We start from the raw sequence: 25690 nt of genomic DNA, 5'->3' as shown, positions 1-25690 counted from the left end.
AACATTAAAATAACTCACTGTCTTGAAGATCGTCGAGTGTTTGTTGATATTCATCAGCCTTTTTAATAACAGACTGAACGCATAATAACAAACGCTGAATAAAAGTCTCAACCTTGTTTAACAACAAATCTAAAGACATAGCAAATTTAATAAGAAAGCAATAACCTACATTATGATAACAGACCTTCGAAGCATTTTTTGATAAAATATAGTGATTTTAACACATAGCACTAAATCTTATGCAACAATATCTAATGATTACATGTTTTTTAAGCATATTTAGGCTCAGATAGGGAAAGTTTTAAAGCATATGTGAAGCATATTAAAGCATTTTAAACATTAACGAAACCTTCTGATGTGTGTTTTTTCTTGTGTTATGGGTCTTTTAACTAGACACAGATTTTTCTAATTCCCCATTCACAAAAAGACTTAATGAACACCACTATACTGTCTATTCAGACAGTATAGTTCCTTGTGTAATTATACCTTTAGTTTTGTCACTGTTCTTTCAAAGGTAAAAACAGGACCATTACCTTTTATTCCCTAAGGCACTGTTATGTTTTTAATTTGTTTTTGCAATAAGGGTAACTTAATAATGCTATAAGCTGTATTGTATTTTTCGCATATTTTCGCCTGATTTTGAATATTTTCTTTATAAATCAAAAAATCACAAAACTATAAAAAATGTAACAACTAACAATACGAGGATGAGGACAGACCTGGTGTGACAGTACTTTTGTTTTGACTTTCATGCTGACTTGTAACATCAAACATTTTTGTCAGCGTCAACAAATCCTTCTTTATGTTTACAAGTACTTCAGCTAAACATCTTTCTTGTGAATCTCTATAAAAATATATAGTACCATATATAATATACCAGGTAGAGGAATTCAATATGAGTCAACTACATAACTTACATTGGAGAGAGGAATGGTTGAACGATTCGATCAATTGTTGTTAATTCATTTTGTAACTTGGACAATGCATGTGTAATGAATGTGCTGTGAGACCTGCACAAAAAATAAGCCTTTGATCTTGATTAAGTTTTAAATACATTTTAAATTTCCATAAATGATATTAATTTTACTTAAAAAACATATTATTCTGAATAAAAAACGTCTTGGTTTTTTAATTTAAATTTATTACAATAAAATTTCTCCAGATCATTACAAAATCAAAAAAGATAATTAACAAACCAGATCAATAATGGAAACTTTTGTTCGTCAAACTGCATGTTATCCATTTCATTCTTCAACTCACAATGAACATCAGTGACACTCTAAAATGAAAAATTATAAATAGATAAATATGTCACTATGTATTCACCATCCTTCACTCAGTAAATCTGCAGTCACATCAAACTTTCTGATGACAAGAATATTTACCTGAAGCAACCGAAGTATTTCATTCATATTTTCATCACCTAGCTTATACAAAGCTGCAGATGATAGCTCATCACTGGAAAAAGGTGAAAGAATTTGGTCTACTTGGTTTTTAGGACAAGCAAGCAACAGTTCCTTGAAGTACTGAAGGCGGGTTAATGACTGCGAAATATGATCTCTGACTTTAAGCTAAATATAAAAGTTTAGAATTGCACATAATAATAAAATGCAAATGTTACCATGAACTAGGTTACTATAATTTCAAAGTGTCTACGCCAAGTCCTTGTGATCGAGAATTTTTTAAAAAGTATGCCTTCAATTTACAAAAAAGAAATTTACTACGATGAAAAAGTAACTTACTAAAAAATTTTTTGTGAATTTTTGAGATGGAAGAAGAGATTCTTGGTCCAACGAATTTTCAATGCCTTTAAATTTGGCAACCATGTGACTAAAAGAATTTACACGGAATAACGTCAGTACTTCTTTCCAAAAATATGAAAAAGATTAATTCATATATTAAAAAACAAAAATATATAACCACCTGATATCTGTGTGAGCTGTTAAAACTTTATGCAACCGCTCTCTTTGTTCGCATGCAATGTGAAATAGATGAGCAGTTAGACCTTTAAACCTCGTCACTTCACCAGGTCCTAACTCCTAAGCGTAGATAAATAAATGTACATTCGAAGTTGCGATCAGTAATTTCAATGGGTAGTAAATAATATACAAAAAATATACAAATAATATACAATATGGGCGGAATAATTAGGCATGGATAGTTAGTTTTTTTGTAAACAAAATTTTACCTTTGATGGCACAAGAGACGCAGATTGAAACATTGCTTGTTTTGCCATACAACCAAAAAAATAATCATTACAAGAATGTAACATCTTAGCCAAATATGCTGAGTCATCATTTCTAAATGGAAATTAAAGCTAAGTTGAAAATTAAATCTATTAAACTATGTTGTAAGAAACCTGGCACCATAAAAATCCGACCTTTTAAATGACTGACCCGTATTTAGTACTAGTTCTTATTATCAAACTACAATCGTGACATGATTCAATAAACAAACATTTTCTTTAGAAACACAAAGAATTTGTGGGATACAAATGAACTAGAAAATCTTGCTGGCATTTACAAATACCAACCTGAAAAAGTTTTGGACTTTAATTATTGGTAGATTAATTTGAACATCTTCTGATATTTGTTGACCTTTTCTGTACGATATACCTAAAATAATTTTAAAGCAAATATGTAAATATAAACCTAAAAATATGCATAGATTTTTTGGGAGGAAGGGCAAAATGTGATGTGTTTAGGATATAATATATACGTTATAAGTCCCTTTTTCTTCTTACCAACTTAAAAAATTTCACATTTTGAACAAAAACTGGTTTCACAGTGATCAGTAAAATTAAGCAATGTTTAGTTTTTTAGTGCCCCTTCATATGTAGCTCAATTCAGTTCAGCTACAGAACTAGCTAAATATTTATATTATCATTCTGGTTATTTAATAGGAATTATTGTTGTTGTCGTGTTAAAAAGAATACTGAATCAAGGATGTAAGAATTGTATTTTAAGATTCTACTAAATAATTTTTAAGAACTTTGCTTTTAAAACGAAAATGTGAAATAATCTCTGGATGTTTTATTTATAGCAAGCACACTTCATCAAGGCTTACTGTAACCAATCTTGATGTAGTCACCAAAACCTATACTTTTTGGTATCACGCATAATAACTTTTGCGAATTTTTACTTTAGGAATTTTATAAGTGGGAGTGATGCTATTGAAATATAGATAAACATGGACTGCATTTTCACATGCCAAGCATACCTATTAATTTCAATTCTTTAAACAAACTAGCAAGTCCTTTGCGTTTTCTTTGCTGGAGATTCGTTCTGGCTGATTTTTGTTTCTCTTTAGGCTTAAAAAAACAAAAGTCACATAAAATATATTTTACAAACCTAATCAGATAGGCAAAATTACTACGTAAATTCTTACTAAAGCCAAGACATCTTCTGTTTGAAGTTCTTTAATACCATCAATAATATCACCTAGAAATTTATCGATAGCATGTGGTGTGTTTAACAGAGCAAACACTACGTGAAAATTACAAAATTAAGAGTTCTTAAAGCAATTAGCCAACATCATGATTTATAACTATACATTAAATTTGTTAGATAAACAACCAAAAAGCAAAAAAGGGGATAAGTTTGTCAAATAAAATACAAAATAGATTTATCAATTAGCAATTATTAAGTATAAATTTGACTGTCGCTGAAAAAGACACTAATAAGCTGTATAATAGACGTGATCACTGTGGTTTGTAGCCAATGACATCACGCTAAATGGCACAAGAAGTATTCACAAAACACTTTTAGTTTTATCCATTAGAAATAAATTTTAGTATGACAGGCGTGTGTTAAAAAATCAGTCTTGTGATAACAGAGGTATTACCAGAAGAATACTATGCTGAAAATGTTTTTGTTAAATGGTGCCTCGAAGACAAAAATACATTTATAAACATTTATAAATCATAGGTTGCATACCAGTAAATCCATCTAAATTCTCAATCAGCATTCCATACTTCATCTTAGTATAAGCTTCTTTCATGTATTTCTTTATCTTCAACTGCAAGTTGTTGATTTTATTCAAATACAAATCACCAAAGTCATCAATTGGAAGAACATCTGCTTGCGTCAATAGAATAGCCTCATATTTACTATCATCATAGTAAAACTGCTTGCCTTCAAATGGTGATGGAGTTATAAATTTTTTTGTATCTTGCAGAAATTGTTGGATTGGTTCTTGAAGAACACGCTAAAATAGAAAAAGAAACAAATGACAAACTGTAAAACAATCCAGTTCATTCGCTACTAAACAATATTTTTTACACAATTTAAAATCAAAATACTAACTGTTTATATGTTAGATCATTTCGCGTTCAAAAATATACATGAATCTATTTATTTGCAAAATTCGATAGATAAACAATAATTGACTTGTAAATTGATCCAATCTTAGACTAACATTAATCAAACCCGTGATAAGCATGAAATTCTCATTGGTAGCAACATGAAATTAGTTTTTACAACGAATAGCTTTGCAGATAACAACAAATGTTTTTTCAACGGAATTTAATTTTGCATATAAAGGCCAATTTGTAAAATTCGCAAAACTTTTTGGACATGAAAATTCCTGACATTAAAAGTATACATCATTGGTCACAGTATTATCACGTATCCAAAATTTTTGACACCCAAGGCATTAGTAGATCAAGAGAGAGGATAGATTGGTGAACATTACCTCGTATCTTCGCACAAACTTATTCAAAGTTCGATGTGATTTGTCAACAGCTTCTTTCATTGCGTAAAAGTTAATGTCATTCCATTTAGCAATTTTGACATAGTCCTGAAAAACATAATTAAAAACACCTATTAAATTAATTTTATGTTAAAAATCGTCTCAAATTTGAAACAAATACAAGAAAAAAACAACAACATATAATTCAAACAAACAAACAACGCAAAAACGAACAGACAAACAAACAAACAATTAGCTAACTACCTTTAATTCCTTCTCAATAGGTCTCTTTGCATCTTGTTTGAATTGTAAAACAGGTGTTACAAACTGCGTGTAATACATAAAGACATTCCAAACACCATTTTGAAGATCTAGTAAACAAATTGTTGTTAAAACGTAAACAATGGAAAATTACGCCTTATTAAATAAATACAACAGCGCTGTTCTGATGTTATTGTTAAGTACGGGATTATTACGCAAGATGAAAAGGCTCTCTTTGATTTCAAGTGAGAAACGGTTATTCCCATGCGCAAGAATGCAGAAATTGTCAAGAGACGGATATAAAACTGATATAAAATATATTGTTTTGCTACCTTTACAGATATTGTGTGTTTGGAGATGCATTAAAATGGTTTCAATCATTTCAAGTCTGGCTTGAAATTCTCCAATAGTGGATCCTTCAAAGAATTCTTTCACTGCTGTTACAACAGCATCTAGAAAAAAATGATGAAAAGGTTTTGGGGAATTTCTTCAAGAAACAAATCAAACGTTTATACATCTAATTCAGAAATGCAAACTGAATTAACATTATTAAAAATAATTTTCAGGGTACATTATTATAGGAAATCAAAGTTTCGAAAAAATTAACGTCGCAATAGCAATAAATTAACGCGATAAAACAAATGAAATTAAAGCAGTTTGCCAACTTCAAAATTTAAAGCGGGTGGTGGTTAGTGGCAAAAAGATATAATGCAACAAAACTCTTTTAATGAATATAGAAATAAAATAAGAAAAAACAACCTGTCAACCAGAAGCAAAAAAGATACGAAGTGTTCATGGCCTTTTTGTAGAAATTATTGTAGATTTAATTGTCTTCTAACTTAATTATTGTAGTTTAAATTAACACCAGTAAGAAATTACCATCCACTTAATTAATGCGCTAAATTTAAACCGCGTTTTCTATATTCTACATTTTTAATATAAACTCAAAACCTTTTTCAACTTGTATATCAGCTTCTTCTTTTTTTCTCGATTCCTCCATCAAATTATAAAACTGAAAAAACCATTTTGAAACAGATTGTGTTATCTTCTTCTCTGCTTTCTCAAGCAACAATGGCCAACTTCTACATTGATGAAATAAAATAAACATTAAAATAAATGAAAATCAAAAGTAAAAAAAGTAAAAAACAGCAGTTACTTACTTAAGTTCAAGCTTTCTCCATTCAATTACTTTCGATGAAATATCCTCAAGATGTTTTCGTAATGAAACATGCTTTCCAGCATACATTTCCCAGTTCTAAAGTAAAAACAATCACAGATATATATCACAATAATCTAATAGTATGACCACTATGGTAAAGATTTTGGTGCATTCAGTAAACCAAACCTTCAGTATTTTAGTTGTTATTTGGGATATACTTATTCTTAAAAGTTGGCATTTTGTGTGTGATGTATAAAGTAACCTTATTGCGAGCTTATCCTAATCAAGCACTCTCGTTTAGGAGTTTCTATAGCACATAAATACAAAAAGTGAAAAAACACAAATAGTTCAAAAATAAATTTAATGCAGGTGTCAATACCTTAAACACACAAAAAAATATTACCTGGGCTTGTTTGAGGAGAAGTTCAAAACCGGTCACAAACTTCATCAAAGGACTGTATATAGAAAATGATAAAATTCTTTGGATTATTTCCTTAATCTAAAAAGAAAAAACATAAAATATCGTAATTATCATCTACTCTTCAAAGAAATCATTCTTTAAAACATTTCAGAATATACACCGCACGCACCTGAAGAAGTGCTGGATGTTCTTCAAACTGAGACAATAAACTTTCGATGTACTGAGTAAATTCAATCAAAATATCTCTTGTTTGTAGTGCTTCATGAACACAATGATCAGAGTATATATTGAATACAGTAGGATCTAACACTGTATCTTTCGACAGATTATCCAACATTTTTGATATTGTAAGTAGCAATATGTATGGAACCGTTTCATAATCCAAACCTAAAACACAAAATGTGATAATTTTTTTATCTATTTGCTTTTTCTATTGAATCAATACTCCAATTATCACCCAACACAAATAATATTGTTAGGTATAGTTATGTATATAAATAGCAACCACACCAGACACCAATACTTATAACTTTTAAAATTACTTTCTCAGTTAATATTTTAGAAAAATTGAAAACAAATAATGCGTAAGATTACTTATACAAACTTTACTTACATGTAAACACTTGTGGAATTTTTAATAACTTTAGTGCTTGTTGGACTAAGGTATTATTCACAAGTGTTGATGGATCTTCCTCGCAACGATGGAAATAGATATCTCTAACTAACTCAAAAATAACATCCTCATCTATTTTAACATCATGTTTGCTTTCATTGCTATTTTCTTTCTTTTCAGCTGAATCGGGATTGTTTAAAGAGTCTGTAATGATTAAATCTTCAAACTCATTTTCAAAAGTTGGAAATAGTTTATTTTGTGATTCCAATGTTTCTTCTTCGTCCGTTTTTTCTTCGCAATGAATTTCTGCACGAAATTTGTACAATGAGGCTTTCTTTTCTTCTTCTTCAATTTGCTTCTGTTTCTGATCACACCAAAACAAATAAGCATAATCTAAGATTATTTTCAATAATGTGAAAAAATGTGATTGGTCCTGAGCAAACATTCTGTGACTTTCACCAAAGCAAAAGTGCTTTTTGAGACTGAATAATGCGAAACTGAGCACCGTGGATTGGACTCCAACAAGTCTTCCAGATGTATCTTTCGATAAGTAATTTATCAATTCCATTACATCACTCCGACACATGTATTCCGTATTCTTAATAGGACGATTGGCATGTGAATTGCAGAGATGATCAAAAAATTGTGATGGTAAATGCACAGTTGCAGATTCACTGAATTGTAACTGCTGTAGTTTCTGATTGATGCAATCAATCATTATCAGCGATCCATTTTTGCATTTTTGCAAACCATAACAGGGGAGCAATGTTATGTCATTGTACAAGGGAAATGAAGTCTTTATTTTCTCCACAAACTTATGAGCAGAGTTGACCCATAACTTAGATTTCTGGACGACACTTAGCATGCTTTTGATTTGCGACAAACTACTTGTACAATTTAGTAGAAGTCTTTTCTGTTCTTTTATAAGTGATAGAATCTTGGATATATCACCTATAGTCTCCATGAAATGTTGAAAATCTTGATAAAGAACATTGTACTAAAATAAATAAATATCACCTAAATTGGCACAAAGCAAAAAGTTGTAAACATGGAACTTTTTGTACTGAAGAACAGAAAATGTCAGAATTCTGTCATTACATTCAATAATGAATGACTGTTAAAGCAAGTTGGAATGAAAAAGAAATACCGTCTTAATAATCACAGAAAAGAAAAAAGTCACAAAGATATGATAAATGGCATATTGGCCATGACCATGACAAGTTTATTTTGAGATTCACCACATATCTGTTTCCAACACAAAAAATCAGAATCAAGTGAAGTTCTAGGTTAATTATGTATATATAGCCTTTCTTTGTCAAGCTCCTCCATACGCAATCATATTTACATTCTTTTTGTGTTATTCTTCCCCTATTTACACTGTTTTGTATGTTTTGTTTTCTTAGTTTTTCCAATTACTTATACACACAATATCAAACTTAGTATGCAAGTTACACACTAACTTTGCACATTTTTTCTAATAAAGACGTTAAAATATTAAATAGCTAATTCCTTATGGAAACATCTTGAATAAGCAAATATAATGCATCAAACATGGAATTGTTAAAAAAACCCATCTTATCATGTTTCAGTGGAAAGAAATGGAATAATGAAATCATATTTTAATACCTCTGAAGGTGTTGGACGAATAGTTTCTTCATCTTGAATAGCTTGAATTTCACTGGCAATCATCTCTCTACGTTTAAGAAGAGTGTGTACTCTTTCTGGGTTCGAGGTAAAATGCTCAACTTTGACAGTAAAATCTTTAAAACTTGGAGATTCAAAACCTGACCAGATATACTCTGCATCGTACCGAACTTTTAACTCCGTATTAATGGAATAGAGCTAAAAAGAGAAAAAATCTATTTTTAAATTTTTTGTTGCATAATATTATGATAGGAGAGTTTTCTAAGTCTTCTGAAAAATATTCTTGTGCAATTCACCTGTTCTTTTAGATTCTTTAATCTCATACTAACTTCTTCTACTGGATCATATTTCAAATACGGTCTTGATATGTCAAGAATAAGAAGACCTGATAAACACATTTGCATTGCAACAAATATTTGCTCTGTTTCAGCAGACTTAACACTTACATCTAAAAATTAAACACGAAGAAAGATTATTTACTGTATTGATTAAAAACAAGATGCTTCTAACCATGGATTCAAAAATCATGAAGTTACTGTTAAAACCATTTGAGTCTTTATTTAGCAATTCGGACTTGTTTAATCGTTTTAACAGTGTAGGGACAACTTACTGTTTGTACATTCTTCTTGCGTTTCTATAATAGTGTTTACAATCATACTTGTACTTGGTAACAACAAACTTGACATGTCTATTGTCTTCATGACGTGACAGATTTGACCAATAACTGCATTTCTATTTATTTTGTAATCTGCTTCATTTATAACCAAATTGTGGTGAGTGCCTTTATTAAATGTTGTACCAAGTGCATTTAAAATCTTGACATTGTCACACCATGACTGTAAATTTAAATGATAGCTAAAACATGAGGAATTCATAAAAATTAAATTATAAACATAAATAATTGTGGATGGTTAAACATTAGCAGAATGTTCATGTAGAGGGTTACTACAGAAGGAATTAGATTAGCAAAGATTTCTCTTTTATTGACCAACAAAACTGGAAATAGTAAATTTCAATTTACTGATACAAATGTGATGCATACTTATAAATGCTATTAAATGATAGCATCTTATCCATATTTGACCATAACAATACATGAACATGACTCAGCATATCCATAGTTTCTCTAAAACTTTGAAGGGATATATCCAGAACATAATCTTTGCTATCTGTGTTTATCAAATCTTGTAATATTGATAAAATTGGAAAGGATGGAGAAAGTGTTATGCGCTTTGTGCTCTAAAGATAAAGCTTTTTATAAGAAAAGTAGCCAACATAATGTCCTCAACTTTTTTGCAATTTAATTATAACTGTCATTGGAAAAAGAAATAGACACACTTTAAAAAACAAGCATGTTTTTAAAAATAATAATATTTAAGTAATAATTGCCCAAGACAACCTCTTTCATACTACTAGACTTTTTTTACATACACAATTGCAGATGTGAAAGCTAATGTAATACTACTTGCAAGTTTAAGTTCAACTCAATTGTTGGTGAATGCAAAAAAATAATAATAATAATTATGCAAACAAAACTAGAAAACCAGTGCAAATTGTAAAGAAGGATCTTGCAATATTAAACTTACTGATGATAAATCATCATTTTCCAAAAAGAAAGTAGATACAGCATTGAATAAAACAGAGTACATATTCGATTGTAAATATGGAAGGATATGGCAATGCTTCTAAAGAAACAAAAGGTTATGTATGATATTATTGGTAATTATAAATTGATTTATTTATTTATTTGCAAATATTTATAAACGATAGAACTTCAGTCATAAAATAAAGTGTTAACAATACAACTGTTATTATTGTTTGTCCTGTTCATCTCATTACAAAGCTATAATTTTCAAACAATTAAAGAAATTAAATTATATATATATAATTACTTTTACAACAGATATCATTTTAACAATTTACCAACTTTTATCAAAAATTATCAAGAACATGTATGGATAACTTACAATTCCATTATAACACATAAAAATTAATTTAGGCAAATTCAAATGTCTTACTTGATTATTGTATTCTCTGAAGGTATCTAGTACCATCAACTGATCTCCATTTGCAATGTGGTAGGTGAGGCCATATTGCAGTAGAACTTCCAAATATTTTTTGTTCCAATCATCCAAACAAAACACAGCTTTCGTCAGAAAGCCGCATAAAGACAAATGAAAAATACTTTTGCTTAGAACTAAACAATTCTTTGTCATTGGATTTATTGTGCTAGTAACACAATATTCTTGCATTTCTGATTTTAACATGTTTGCTACAATAAAATAAATTGAACTACAATAACTGTTAGAAATAAATGCACATTAACTTTTATATATCTTACGAGGTCTAACCTTTATGTTTCACGTCATTTTTGAGAGTTTTATTACACCAAACTTCTTTCACAGTCCCAATCACAGAATGTCTTAATGATGTTTTGCTGTTATGGATGCTTTCACATTGCATTTCGTTATACATTTCGAGAAGCTCATTCTATAACATAAAAAAATTTTGATGAGTTTGAGAAAATTTTGTATTTGATTTCATATTTATCAAACCAACAGCTTGATGGGAAAATACCACTTTAAATAAGCTAAAATGTATAACATATAACAAAATTTAATAGCCAAATAATAAAATAATTTCCATCATTAAACAAGTTTAATCAGCAGTGCATCAACTTACCATCATCTCAAATTGTCCAATATACAAAAACCCTTTTGGTCTTCCAATTAAATTCACAATACCATACATGATACTACCAATTTGATCATGCCCAATTACCATGTCTAACTGATCTATTATAAACTTGCAATCATTTGGTACAGATCTAAAGAAACACTAATGTCAGTATAAAAATATAAAGGGAAGACAGTATTTTGTTTTAGAATTGTGTCAATGTATCATCCAGCTAATAAAAACAGAAAATAAAATCATTTAACATTGCCAATTACTCAGCATTCCTTTAACTATTTTTTGTTAGATTTTTTATAACCTCTGATAAACACAATAATGAAACAGAAAATATACACAACTTACGAAATAAAATTTATAAGAAATCTTTCTTTCATCCATTTCCAATGCAGTGCTAAGGAACTTAGCGAGAACAAGTGTGTTGATATTGACATTCGAGGGATTTCAGTCTTGCAATATCCAACAAATAAGTAAAACCATGCAAATGAATTTTCCAGCTAAATAATTATTTTGAATTTTTAAATATTGTATTGGTCAGATAAAGCTGCGAAGTGAAAATACTATACGAAACATACTGTTGCAAAATATGAGGTTTCATTTATTGTTAGCTCCTTAAACCAGGTTTCTCTGATGAACGCAAGCATCAAATTACAAAATTTGTAAATAAACATCAGAGACTTGTGTTGGAGAAAAATCGTTGACAACTTTCCTATATTAATTTAAAAATGATTAAATTAGTACATCATACTCATTCACAATAGATTTCAGGATAACTCAACAAAAACGCTGTAGCATAGCTAAACCATTTACATAGGAATTAACTAAGCAATCTTTCAGTTTAGTTATTAACCAGTAAATAAACAGTTTCCATTTACTTCAAAAATGATTAGTCCCCAAACAAAATATCAAAACAACAACAACAACAGAAATAAGAACAACAAGCACAACAGTAAGTCAACAAAAAAACAACACAAACTCAAACCTTCAGTGAAAGACTTTGAAATTGACATGATTGATTGACTGGCAGGGCTTCTATCAGTTAGAACTTGATCCAAACCATAAAGTTGTTGGATAAGCAGGAAGAAGTACTTTCTTGCAGCATGTAAAGAAAGACACTGAAAGAAATAAAAAAAATTATTCATACAACTTACTTAATTAGCATATCTAAGACAAAACCTAGGAAGAGTTAAGCTATTGTGTTTTCACTGAATCTGATATTGGTATTGAAAGCTGATGAGCATTTGATAAACAACAGAATGCTGAGTCAAGCATACTTCAAAATGTTGAGTAAAGAATACTTCAAAAAGTATTTTTAATATAGCAAAATTACTTACATCAGGGTAATAATTCAGACTTTCACATATTGTATGACTTCCTATAATTATACCATATAATGATCTCAATACATAATAATAATACATCAGTTTATCTTTTACAAAACAAATGATGCAGCTGACACATAATTAAAATCAAAGTGTCTTTCCTTGCAATGTTAAAAAGAATCATTATTTACCATCATGATTTTGTACTTCTGCATTTAAAAACCATTTCCTAAAAGCCATAATGCTGTCCAGGTTAAAAGAATTAGTCAAATGTTGCGTTAGGTAAGACAGTCGTAATATCATATTGGAAGCTGATGAACGCTCGATAAACAACAACAAAGCTGTGTTTGATGAAATAGTGTCTTTGAAAACATCAGTTTGAATAGGGATACTATCACGCTGACAAAACACAAGTGTAGGTGAATCACAGTAGTCATTAACACAAGGTATTAACGAATTAATTTTACTGTTGTGAAATTCATCTAATGAGGCTTCAGTGATAAATTGACTGATACTCTAGAGATATTTTAATATTGTAAACAAATTGTGTACACAAAACATAAATGTACCCAAAACACCTTAATGGTACAAAACCTACCATTTTCATATGAAAAGTCAGTTCGCTTTTACAATATACTTCGTAGCAAGCTTGCTTCACAGCTGTTTCTTTACTGCATCCATTTGTAAGAAGTTTAGAAGTCAAAGATGAAGCTTGCAACATTTTTGATGACCTGACTAAAATTGAAAGAAATAGTCAAAAAAACATTTTGAAAATTTAAACACCAACTTTTTCCTTACCATTATTGTTGTTTCTCTTAACTTCAAGATGAATTTTTTGGATAAAGGATATCATTGAATGGTCACTCAAGGCTTTTGACTTCATTAACAGATTGATATCAATTGTATCCAAAATAACACCATCTCGCTACATAAATATAAAAAGAAGCTTGTAAAAGTCATCCTAAAAAAATGCTAATAAAAACAGTGTTTTATGTTTACCTCTGATGGTATGTATATTTCCACACCACGGTTTCTCATAGCACGAGATATTTCGCCATATTTTGGATCCATTGACATAAACAACCTGCACATATAATTCTCCTTTAAGTTCTTAAATTTATCTGTCTTTTCTCCACAAACGCAACAACAGATCAATACATACAATAAAAGAATCAAATTCATACCTGAACTTTGGATGAGGTACCACTTCTGGTATTTCACCATTTATCACACCCCTTTCATCTATTGTTAAAACTCCATTCGGTTCCAGTAACGCATTTAATCGGTCCAATATAGACGAGCTAACACATAAAACATACAGGCTACTACTTGGAACAACACATTCATATGGATCTTGAGGTGACAAAATGATGATTAAACTATTTCGCACAGGTCAAACACTCAAGAAGCATTTTCAATTTTTTTGTTCTTAAATATTCATGATAAAAGATTTTGACAATTTAGTATTCTACAAAAATTGTCCCACAGAAATTGTTGCTATTTTCTACTGTCATATTTGTGAGAAAGTTTGAACATTAAAAAATAATTTTAATTTTTTTGTGTACCTGCAAAAATTTACATTTTCAATCAGCAGCCAATGGCCCTTCTTTAAAGCATTGACAAAAATGCCATCCACCCATTCAAATTGTCCTTTGCTTTCCCTACTCTGTGCAATTGTTTGACGTAACTTGGTCAATTTTTCTTTAAAATCTCCTAAAATATTACATAGCCAATTACAGTATTTCATTGCAAATTAATTATAGAGAGTAGTTTTTATTTGTTTATAAAATTTAGGCATACTTAATGCAGAGAATGACTGTAATACTTGGTTGTATTTATCCATCATTACATCAAAACTTGCACTCAATTCATCTAAATTCCTCTCATTGTCATGTGTAACAGCTAAAACATATGTAATTATAATGACACTGATAGAACAAGAGAGTTTCAATTCTTTTTTTCTGAACATTAATTAAAACAGAATAAAGATAAAGGGGTATCATGGCATATCTGTGCATCCATTTTCTACTGAGATGTTTTTCCTTGATAACCTTCTATTAAGACAGCGAGTATAACCTATGAAATTAAATTAAAGCCAAGCTACTTAGTGATTCTAGTTTAAATCCTGCGTACAGCCAGGTAGTACATAAGTGATGCACAAAGTAGCTTTTAAAACAGAATGTTGGGGATATTGACGATAATAACAAAAAATTATTCCGTCACTCTTTTTGGTTATTCTGCCATTTTAAAGGACCACACAAGTTGTGGTTGGTATAATTTAAACAATTTTTGCTTTGTCATGTCAATTATTGTTACATCATCAAAATCTGTACTTTTAATTCATCCAAATAGTGAACAAAATAAAAATAAAATCTAAGAAGGTTGTCATCATTACAATTCTCTGGAAGGCAGAGAAAAAAAGGAAAGGAAAATGTTGGTCGGAATAAAACCTTGATTAAAAATAAAAGAGGAAATCTTGCAAGTCACCCATCAGATTTAAACCTTCCGTTTAAACTGTCTATTACAAGTCTGGTAAAAAGGATGAAGCAAATAATCTGCTAGTACTCACGTGTGAAATGACACACTGAACAAATTAAAGAATTATTTAAATTTACAAATAGTCATACCTTGTGAATTTTCAAGCAGCTTTTCTTTTATTTGAAAAAGCAGCGTAAATTCACCATGTGGGTTATGCTGCAAACAATGACATAACATTGTGTCTATCAACGCAGACACATCTTTATAAAACTTCTTTATGTGAAACGATACATTAAGCTAAAGAGAAAGTGAGATTGTTACAAAATTATATGGTGAAGCCAATCCATTACATATGAAATCTTTAAATTTTTTCTTCAGGGTCACCTGAGACCAAATCGGGTCCAATTCCTTAAAATGAACTTAGATCGCTCATTTCGGGACGCACTGGACGTAATCAAAAAATTTACATTTAAATATTACCTTAACTATTTATCAAAGGAGTTTGATTCTATATTTCATTTTGATTAGCGTATAAACGCGCTAAGCAAAGGTGAAACAAAGTAGATAATATTATGGTCCATGCAACCAGTGTATCACTATCGTGTTTACAAGTATAATTTAGGAAACTTGAACGTAACTGCAAGTTTTCATCTCTATCTAGCAACACGTTGTTCACACATTTACATGCAGAGTTAATCATAAAAACAGAAAAAAATTCAATAGTTAAATTAATCATCACCTGTTCAAAACCACCAACAAAGTCAGACGTATCCATACCACTATTCATTGAAAGCACATCTAGTTTTTTACCTGATATGTTGGAAAGAATATGCACTAATGAATTTTTTCCTGTTGCCTCCGACCCAACCTAAAATGGGTAAGTATTTTAATAGGCAACTATGTAATAAATACATCAATATATTCCCATGTAGTAAACCGCAATAGGAAATTGAGTTCTTACCAAGATAGCTAACCACTTCATTTTTACGCACATCATGAGTGACTCTAAGTGAGGTATACTTGATCGCAACAACTGATAATTTTGTCTCTGGGGAGAACACATGTCATTGTGTCTCTTAATGCTGGTTGAACCAATCTAATTAGAGCATGCATAAAACTTGTGAATACCAGTGACTGATATATCATGTGGCCAGCCACCTTAATTTTGAAGGATGTACCACAAGGGTGGTTAAAGCTCCTGTAAGCCGTTTGAAGATCCCATTAAAACTAGCAGAAATCACTGAGTTTTTTTAACCAGACAGCCCTAGTTTGGGATTGAACTGATACCAATATGTTCAAAGAGTACCTAGTACATTTTATTTGCACCAAGCCCATGAAACAAAACTTCTATGAAAGCCTTTCAAAATAACAATAAAGTATGATGGCAAGTTTTGCTGTACATATGGAGAGCACAAGTAAAATTTTATCTGAAAAAAAACAGGGGTAAACGTCCGTCCAAATAAATGTTAGTTTTTTTAAAATATACCGTAAATTCTGATGATGTCAGTTTCAAATGACATTGCCGTGTTTTACATCTTTCAGGTAGGCTGAAATCCTTAAAGATATTTTGATATCTTTTAATCACCTAAAACAAGAAATTTATCTGTATCAATAAAAAACGTCCTATTTATACATTTGCAAAAATATGTTTGAGTGAAATTTGTCCTAACTTGTTAATGTGTATTTTTCTAGTGTGTTTCTGAAGAAACGTTTCTTTGCAAAAGATGTTGTTGATCTTTTACTGCATTTGGTACATTCTAATGGATACAAACTAGCAAAATTTGGGTAGGTATTTATTTTGGTAAAAACCTCTTTTGTGAGTACTTATTTTTTGTAAGAGGAAATTATCCTGAACTATTAAAACTGCTTCTAATTCAATTACTCAATAAAATGCTCTGCTAAACACTGTGAAAATTATGGAGTTTTCCAAACATTAAACATGTACATTCCATATGATAACCATCTTTTTTGTTACTTCCTTCAAGTTGAAATTAGTTTCCCAGTTCTTTACAATTTAAAAAACCTCAAACAAACCAAAACAAGTTTAAAAACATTTTTTTTTTTGCTTTTTTTACTAACCTGCTGTTTGTCTTCAACAATTCTCATACGATCTTGATACAACAACCCAACAAACTTTCCAGGATCATCCTCACCCTAAAATATTTTTCACAGCTTAAAAATAAAATGCAATATTTACATATTTAATTCACCTTTGGACCAGTTAAGGATTGCATGACTAGGTGTCAGTTGCAATCTGTGGTTACCAACTAAATAGGGGCCGTGTTGATGATATCTTAGTGTAAGTAATTTTTTTCTCAGTTGCGAGTCAATGGATAAGTAGGATGTACAGATTCGCTTTAACCCTATTATACCTGAGCTTTTTTGGCCCTTGTAACCCTGGGGGGGGGGGCGGCACAAAGTGCCCGCGGGACACAAATCCTTAAGTGATGAAACTTGACTCAGTTGGAGAATGTGTTAGTACAAACGCAATCCAGGTAAAAAAAATAATTTGATGACGTCATAGGGATTAGAAATGACGTCACACATGTGAAAAATGGTCATTTTCCCAATTTTTCAGTACGTTTTAATTTCTTGCGTGTTAATAATGATACGGCCTTGATTCTTGGTAGATTTGTGGAATGAATACCAAAATATGTGTTTCACAGGAAAAAAGTAATTTTAATGACGTCATTGGGATAAAAAATGACGTCATTTCGGCCAGAAAATTCATATTTTAACAATATAGATACAAAGAACCGTTCTACCAGAAATATTGATGCTCATGTCATTAAACTTGACATATATGTAGAACAGGGCATGCAAAGATAATTGAGATAAGTAAAACAATATAATGACGTCATTGGGATCCGAAATGACGTCAATTTGCTGGATCGATATTTCCTTCAAATCTGGTCTGCTTTTTGTCCCTAGTAACCATATAATCACCTTAGCAACACCTTGGTTACCACTTAGTAACCAACATACATGTAATAAATACTTATTTACCCAATACAACATTTTATAACATTCTTACATGAATGTCAACGGTTTTCAAAATTCTAAAAAAATTACCCCCGTCCAAAAAATGCAATACCCCCAGCAAAGTTCAAAATTTTTCCGAAATTTTTTTCGTCAGAAACCCTAATAAAAGTTAGGAATAGTCACAAAATTTTAGCACTTAATCACATGTGTATCCAAAGTTATGCCTAGGTAAAGAGGCCGCAGGCACTTTGTGCCCCTCCCCCAGGTATAATAGGGTTAAACAGGGTTTTGTTAGTTAATTCCTTGGCAACAGAAACAAAATGATTATTAAACCCAGGTACATGCATGACAGCCAGGATTGTTGACATAATGATCTTACAATTGATAGGTTTGAAAACGTTATTTTAAGCACTGGTATGGTCGTCTCTCGGAGAAAAATACAATGAGTAAAAGATAAAAAATCTTTAATAATAATGAAATATTATTTTCAGTAATAATTTTTATAATTCATCATCTCCATTGTCATTATTAGCCACTAGTGAACTTTCTGTAATTTAATTTATATTTTTGTTTGTTCCACAAGTAGTCATAATATGTACTTTAATAGACTTACAGAAGATGATAGAAGCTCACACCACCTGACTATATCACGGATATTAAACTCCCATGGACTTCCTTTTCTACCAATTTTTCCATCTACAACTATGTCTTTGTGCAACTATTAAAATGAAAATTTTAATAAAAATAAAATTGAAGTCATAATAAATACTAATAACAAGTTATTCACTATTTTTTCATTCCGAAAAGCCTGATTGATACTTACAGTGGCATTAAATTTAATCATATTACGGATTTTCACTTCATCAATTTGAGGGAAAGCAGTTTTAATAATAAGATGGAAATCTTCTGGTGTCATTGCATCAACATAAACCTAGACAAATTCAAAATATAAAAAGAATAACAAACCAAATTATAAAACTTGTAAAATTATATTTCTAATCTATTTCAACAGCAAAAAATAAGTTATCCAGAGTGATTAGGACCTAAAACATGACACAAGGTTAATAATCATTCCCAAAAGACACAGACTTACTTTTGTAAATCTATTTAAAAAAGATTTTGGTAATCCTTTTCTTCCACCACCTTCACGCAATGGATTTTGACAAGCAAATATTTTTGTCTTCTCTTTTTGAACTTGAAATGTTTTGTTTAATTCGGGCACATAAACCTAAAAGCAAAAACAGGTTACAAAATCCATGGGTCAAGCTTTATTAATATTGCATTAATAAAGATTCAATATATTGTATTGAAATTTAACAAATTTTTAAAATTCCAAAAAAAAGTCTAAGAAATTCTTTTTTTAATTTTATAAATTTTAATAATTTCAACGTTGTTAGGTTTGCCTAAATTTTTGCTTATAAAATTGTTTAGGGAATCTTAACTTCATATTATGTTCATTTTATATCTTTAACAAACATGTAAAGTGGTATTTCTAGAAGAGAGGGATTAAAATTTACAGCCTGTTTGATCTCAACTAGTCCCCATATCCTCTATTATTTCATTACTAGACTTTTAAAAAATTATCCCTGTTTCTATTTTCTGTGTAAAACTGAACCAGTATGTTCAGCAGCAGCAGCAGTATATCAATAAAAAATATTGACTTCCTTTCTAATTTTTTTTCTACTTATCCAGAAATTTAAACTAAATGCTGTAACTTACTTCAGCACGATGGTCAAAACATGCATTCAGACCTTCCAATACAGATTGTGATGCAAGGTTAAGCTACAATAATAACACAGACAAGATATATACATTAGGCTTAAAGAAAATTGTCAAAAGTGAAGATAATTATAGTACTAAAAACCATAACTACTACAAAATGTTTTCTTGATTAAAAAGATTTGTAAAAGTATACAAAAATTTCCCATAAAAATATCCAGTTCATGTAAAACTGTTATGATAGTAAAAGAACAATAATAAACATTTATAGGAAGAAATAGATTTATGAAATAATTAAATACCTCATCAAACACCACCCAGTTTCCAGCTTTTAAAGCTTTCAGTAGTGGTCCATCCCTCCAAGCAAAAGTTCCTCCTGTAGCCCCTTCTACAGGTAAATCCGATCCAAATAAATCTGAAACATCCTTAAAAAAAGACAACAAAATTTCTATCTCTGTAAAAGTTAAATATACAAACAAAAACAATTTTTTTTTACTTAATATAAATGTTGGTAGGTCTGTTAGTAGTAGTAGCAAAAAATACAAAATGAAACTTACAGTTTCTTCTGACAAGTTTATTCTTATAATATTGTGTCCAGATAATCTTGCCACAGCCATCACTAAACTAGTTTTTCCTACACCAGGTGATCCTTCTAACAAAATTGGCCTTGTAAGTTGTAAACCTCGAAGTAAATGTAGTGCGTTCTTTAGTGTTGTTTTCGCAGACAGATTGTAGCTGTCTCTCTCAGCTACTGCCAAATGTCCTGAGAAAAGTAGAATTTTCGACTTGCAAATCTTATTTTCAAATTAATTGAAAATTTCTGATACTTTTGTACATCCTTTTAAAGTTTTGAAGGTGGTATCAACTAGTTACCCCTTCTTTGAGGCATTTGCATTATCATTTTTCTTACCTTCACAATTATTTCTACATCTACCAAAGAGCAAGAGCATTGGTAGACTAGTCGTTAGCCAGTGGAAATCCACAAGGTTTGACCGTTCTTTTTTTACTGCATCGTGTGCTTCTCGCTATTGCGCAGCTAAGCTACCATTTTGCGTGACAGACAGACAGACGTATATGGGTATTATAATATAGATTTCACTTATCAGGCATTTTTAAAATACATCAAATTAGTCTGTAAACTCATTCTCGCAATGCCGTGTTTTATGTTATTTTGTATTTTGGTTTTAACCTTGTTTTACTCTAATCAATATTTTTACTTACTCAGATAGTGGTAAGTATTGAAGTTTCTAACTGTATCTTTGTCTAACAAATATGTCCCATAATTTATATATCCTTCATCTCCAACAATGTATATAACTTACCTTTAGGTATGTGGAAAGGGCCAATGCTAAAGGTGTTACGATTTGTAAAATAAATTGCTGGTGCAACTGAGACTGGTTCCAATCCAACTTGTTTGTGCAGAAAATTGATACATTGTGTTTTAATACTAGCAGCCCTTGTGCCAGCTACTTGTGAAGAATTTCCTGAACCAATAGAATCAATGAAGACCAAACAAGCACCATGAACATATGCATGCTCAGCAGATATGATTGCAGCGGAGAGGTTTTCAAGCTCTTCCATCGCTGCATCATTTTCTTCAAATTTACATACTGTGTTTACAAACTGAACCCACGAAAGCAGATCACGAATGCTGATAGTAAATCTGCAATTGATGAAAAGGAATTAAAACAATTAACATGACTTAAAATATGTTTTAGCAAAAATTGAATAATGGTTATGAATCATTTAAGAGCTGACTTGCCTGTTGCCAATTTCTGTTTCTTTAAACCACTTGAGGAAATCAACAATAGCATCTCCAAAACCTGAAGCTAAACGCAAAAATTCTCACAAAGATAAATTGTAAATTAATCAAAAAATAATAGAATTCAAGCTAACAATTGTTAGTTTAAAATTTAAAGTTGATGAAATTATTTTCATTGGTGTAACAATTTCAATGACATAAACAATGAAAATTGTATATTCTTACTTTGGCAGCTAGCAAATGCTTTCAAGCTTAATCCATACTTTATATTATGTTCAATAATCTTTTTTAAATCATCATAACTATCTGATGGTGAACACCATATTTCTGTAAAACGATTTCTCAATGCAGGCGAAAGCTGAAATTGAGAACAACAATAAAATAGATGCATATTAATACTACTTTAAACAACACATTTTGAAATGTGTACACTGTAAACAGAAACAACCACGTTTTCTCTCTTAAATTATTAAACAACACTTTTGAAGGTCAATTACACTTTGAGAGAACAATTTTTGGGCTAATGATAAAGTAGTTATGTATACTTTGTGAAATGTGTTGCTTATTTTTCTCATTATCACCAATAAAGACATTAAGATAACTGAGTTACTAACCTCTTTCTTGCCAAAGTCACCACCTGGATTCATTGTTGCAATAAGACGAAAAGATTCTTTCGCTTTTATTATATCAATATTACCAACTTTATTTTCAACTTCTCCTTTTTCAGATAAAACTAACAATCGATCTGTCTCAAGGACACTGTTTAGTCTTTCCAACACAGAATCGTCAGCTAATGATATCTCATCAATTAAAAACATCTGTCCTTCACGCATTGCATTTACTAATGGGCCATCACACCACTCAAACAATCTTTTGTCATCTGTATCCTGAGAGATATTTAAGTAAATATAGGTTAAGTAAAACATGGCTTATATATATTTTAAAAACACAATATTGCATATGCTGTATTACCTTGGCTCGAACAGGGCGTAGACCTCCAAGAAAATCTGCTGATTCAGTGTGCATATGGCAGTTTACGGCATAAAGCTGCTGTGCATTGATTGAAGCAAACAGCTGACATATCGTAGTTTTTCCACAACTAAATTCAATAAATAAATAATTTCAGGTTTCAAAATATATCATTTTGCGGATCAAAATCATTAAAAAAAGCCAAACATGTTCATGAAACAATATAAAAACTTTTCCTTACCCTGTTTCACCCACCAGTAATACTGCTTCACCAAACTGGAGAGCTCTTCCCACAAGAAATGCCAACCGTTTCATGTTACTTGTCCACACAATATGCTTAAATTCTTCAAGTGTGCAATTTAGTACCTACAACAACAACACATAAGTCTTTTTCGAAAGCAATGAAAGTAGATTATATTTTTAAATATTTATTGCAGACAAAAAACAAACAAAAAGTTTTTTAATGAGAAATAAAATTGCCATTAGCCCATAGAAAATCCACAGTAATCATTAAAATAATGTCAAATTTGCTACAAATATTAATAAAGAGATTAAAATTCAAACCTTTTTTGATAACTTAGAGGAAGACAACGCATTACCACCATACAAACTCTTGAGATTGATTTTCTTTTTAAAGTTTTGCTCCAAAACCTCTTTAATTAAGAATGTCTCATCTTCTTTGCGACATCGACCAGCTATCAGCAAATAACCTGTATTTGGGAAAAATTATGTTTAAATTAGAAAAGTTTTAAAAACACATGTTTAAAATTTTATTTTTATTTTATAAAGTAGCACGAAGCTTTTCGTAACTGAGTTACATTTTCAAGTGATAAAAATATCCTAAGCTAAAAACCTTTATACAAAATATTTAGCTTAGTTTTTAGCTTAGGATATTTTTATCACTTGAAAATGTAACTCAGTTACAAAAAGCTTCGTGCTACTTTATAAAATAAAAATAAAATTTTAACATGTGTTTTTAAAACTTTTCTTATTTATTTGTTGGCTGATTTATCATATGTTTAAATTGTTTCACTATCTATTAGAACCTTGCAAGCCTGGCAATCGTTAAAAATTGTAGCATGTTTTGAGGAAAATTGGCCAAAATAAATCTTATAGTGTTGATCATAAAATAGAACTTAGCAAAAAATTGAAAATTATATCGCTGATGCATAACTAATACAAGCTAAAATACCATCTTCACAAATACACTGTTCCCAGTCATATAATCCATCAACATTCTCAGAGAGTCGATATCGTTCTGCCCATCTGAACAAGTCTCGAAGTGTCATGAAACTATGCTTGCCAGCAAAAATACCAGAGTTGCGTCTTCTGACCTAACATAGAAATATTACCTTTACTTACTAATCTTTTTTTACAGTCTATACGATACCAATTGGTTATGCTTAGAAGTTATGTTTAAACATAGATTAAATGCTACAAAAATCCTATTAAACATAAATATTAACACAACACTCAATTGCTTACTCGTAGATCAAGCATAACTTTTACAAATTTACGACAGTATGATTGTGGTAAATTGCAGCGTTTATGAAGAATTTCTTCCAGTTCTTTGCTTGGAATTTCATCAAAATGTAATTCAACAAATCTGTTTCGAAATGCCCTTGATAAAATCTAAAGTTAAAAAATTTCTTGTAAATACATAAATGTGTACATGTAAAATGTGTAAATCTTCCAATACCTTTGACCATAATAAGGGACTGTCTCAAAATGATTGTACGTAGTTCGTATAATTCATAAAAAAAACTTCATATCGATTTATTAAATCTTTCGTATCGTTTTATTTTTAATATGAACTTTTTTGTATCATCAAAATTACAAGTTTGTATAAAGTTCTTATCATTTAAAATAAAGTTTGTATGTAGTTCGTATCATTTTTAAAGAAGTTTGTATAAAAATTTGCTTATATAAAGTTCGTTTATTATAATTGGACTATTATCAAAGGTTTTCGTCTAAGGGATCGTCTCCACGGCATCGTAGAAAGCAAAAATATCTCCGTAGATTGTTTAAAAATCATGAAAACAGGATTGTAGAAAGCGAAAAGATCGCTGCGGAACGTTTAAAATTCATAAAAACGGGATCGTATAAAACCAAAAGATCATCGTAGATCGTTTAAAAATCATGAAAACAGGATGGTAGAAAGCGAAAAGATCGCTGTGGAACGTTTAAAATTCATGAAAACGAGATCGTATAAAACCAAAAGGTCGCCGTAGATTGTTTAAAAATCATGAAAACAAGAACGTAGAAAGCGAAAAGATAGCCGTAGAACGTTTAAAAATCATGAAAACGACATCGTAGAAGCTCAGAGATCACCGTAGATCGTTTAAAATCATGAAAACGGGAACGTAAAAAACGGATAGATCACAGTAGAGCGTTTAAAAATTATGAAAACGAGATCATAGAAAACGAAAAGGTCGCCATAGATCGTTCAAAAATCATGAAAACGGGATCGTATAAAGTGAAAAGATCGCCATAGATTGTGTAGATTGAACCTATGAATATGCAATTTTGCTAGTCTTTTCAAAGAACTCAAGCTCGTATATTTTACTTTTTTTGCTTCTAGTTTCGTATTGAAATAATTATGCGCAATTACGCTGGTACTTTTAAAGTTTGTTTCAAGATCGTATAGCAATTTACTTTGTTCAAAGTTTGTATCATTTCATTTTGTACAATAAAAAAACTTTGTTTAAGTTCGTATCATATATTAAAAAAGTTTGTATAAACTTTGTTTACATTTATTTTAAACAAAGCACTTCGTATGACATTCGTTTCACGAAACGAAGTACAATTATACGAAAAGAACATACAAACATTTTGAGATGATCCCAAATCTTTTATTACAGTGTTGCAATTTAATAGTTTGCAATTCACAAATCGAACTATCAGTTAAAATCACGAACCCGTAAACACTTGAAAATAAGAAAAAATAACAATTTTCGTTAGTTTTTTGTTTTGTGATGCT

General features: G+C 30.3%; 1 protein-coding gene across 5 annotated transcripts in view; it reads right to left on the bottom strand.

The window, feature by feature from the left end:
- The window catches only part of LOC130645704 (midasin-like), a 56641-nt gene that overhangs the window by 10296 nt on the left and 20655 nt on the right, over positions 1-25690 (bottom strand). For all 5 annotated transcript variants that reach the window (XM_057451783.1, XM_057451785.1, XM_057451782.1 and 2 more), the window contains 59 exons: positions 24196-24342; positions 23903-24044; positions 23275-23420; positions 22952-23076; positions 22714-22840; positions 22356-22628; positions 21967-22099; positions 21742-21808; positions 21302-21642; positions 20537-20742; positions 20282-20404; positions 19980-20042; positions 19354-19488; positions 19084-19191; positions 18874-18978; positions 17358-17432; positions 16765-16863; positions 16240-16374; positions 16018-16146; positions 15428-15575; positions 14601-14702; positions 14366-14513; positions 13985-14101; positions 13800-13884; positions 13599-13725; positions 13399-13535; positions 12992-13316; positions 12813-12853; positions 12461-12593; positions 12054-12187; positions 11824-11975; positions 11470-11614; positions 11139-11277; positions 10806-11059; positions 10374-10472; positions 9830-10026; positions 9398-9642; positions 9084-9235; positions 8770-8985; positions 7144-8140; positions 6700-6917; positions 6513-6608; positions 6111-6205; positions 5902-6032; positions 5283-5402; positions 4954-5060; positions 4693-4797; positions 3936-4206; positions 3388-3440; positions 3220-3310; positions 2534-2615; positions 2189-2300; positions 1924-2039; positions 1743-1830; positions 1386-1571; positions 1197-1279; positions 918-1010; positions 720-844; positions 19-129 (listed from right to left, as the gene is read on the bottom strand). In XM_057451783.1, coding sequence (XP_057307766.1) covers positions 19-129; positions 720-844; positions 918-1010; positions 1197-1279; positions 1386-1571; positions 1743-1830; positions 1924-2039; positions 2189-2300; positions 2534-2615; positions 3220-3310; positions 3388-3440; positions 3936-4206; positions 4693-4797; positions 4954-5060; positions 5283-5402; positions 5902-6032; positions 6111-6205; positions 6513-6608; positions 6700-6917; positions 7144-8140; positions 8770-8985; positions 9084-9235; positions 9398-9642; positions 9830-10026; positions 10374-10472; positions 10806-11059; positions 11139-11277; positions 11470-11614; positions 11824-11975; positions 12054-12187; positions 12461-12593; positions 12813-12853; positions 12992-13316; positions 13399-13535; positions 13599-13725; positions 13800-13884; positions 13985-14101; positions 14366-14513; positions 14601-14702; positions 15428-15575; positions 16018-16146; positions 16240-16374; positions 16765-16863; positions 17358-17432; positions 18874-18978; positions 19084-19191; positions 19354-19488; positions 19980-20042; positions 20282-20404; positions 20537-20742; positions 21302-21642; positions 21742-21808; positions 21967-22099; positions 22356-22628; positions 22714-22840; positions 22952-23076; positions 23275-23420; positions 23903-24044; positions 24196-24342 — 9055 coding nt within the window. The remainder of the gene's footprint in view (positions 1-18; positions 130-719; positions 845-917; positions 1011-1196; positions 1280-1385; positions 1572-1742; positions 1831-1923; positions 2040-2188; positions 2301-2533; positions 2616-3219; positions 3311-3387; positions 3441-3935; positions 4207-4692; positions 4798-4953; positions 5061-5282; positions 5403-5901; positions 6033-6110; positions 6206-6512; positions 6609-6699; positions 6918-7143; positions 8141-8769; positions 8986-9083; positions 9236-9397; positions 9643-9829; positions 10027-10373; positions 10473-10805; positions 11060-11138; positions 11278-11469; positions 11615-11823; positions 11976-12053; positions 12188-12460; positions 12594-12812; positions 12854-12991; positions 13317-13398; positions 13536-13598; positions 13726-13799; positions 13885-13984; positions 14102-14365; positions 14514-14600; positions 14703-15427; positions 15576-16017; positions 16147-16239; positions 16375-16764; positions 16864-17357; positions 17433-18873; positions 18979-19083; positions 19192-19353; positions 19489-19979; positions 20043-20281; positions 20405-20536; positions 20743-21301; positions 21643-21741; positions 21809-21966; positions 22100-22355; positions 22629-22713; positions 22841-22951; positions 23077-23274; positions 23421-23902; positions 24045-24195; positions 24343-25690) is intronic.

Source organism: Hydractinia symbiolongicarpus, chromosome 5, assembly GCF_029227915.1.
Source record: "Hydractinia symbiolongicarpus strain clone_291-10 chromosome 5, HSymV2.1, whole genome shotgun sequence".
NCBI classification, from domain to species: domain Eukaryota; kingdom Metazoa; phylum Cnidaria; class Hydrozoa; order Anthoathecata; family Hydractiniidae; genus Hydractinia; species Hydractinia symbiolongicarpus.
The sequence above is the reverse complement of the archived record's forward strand: the minus strand, read 5'-3'. Positions and strand labels throughout refer to the sequence as shown.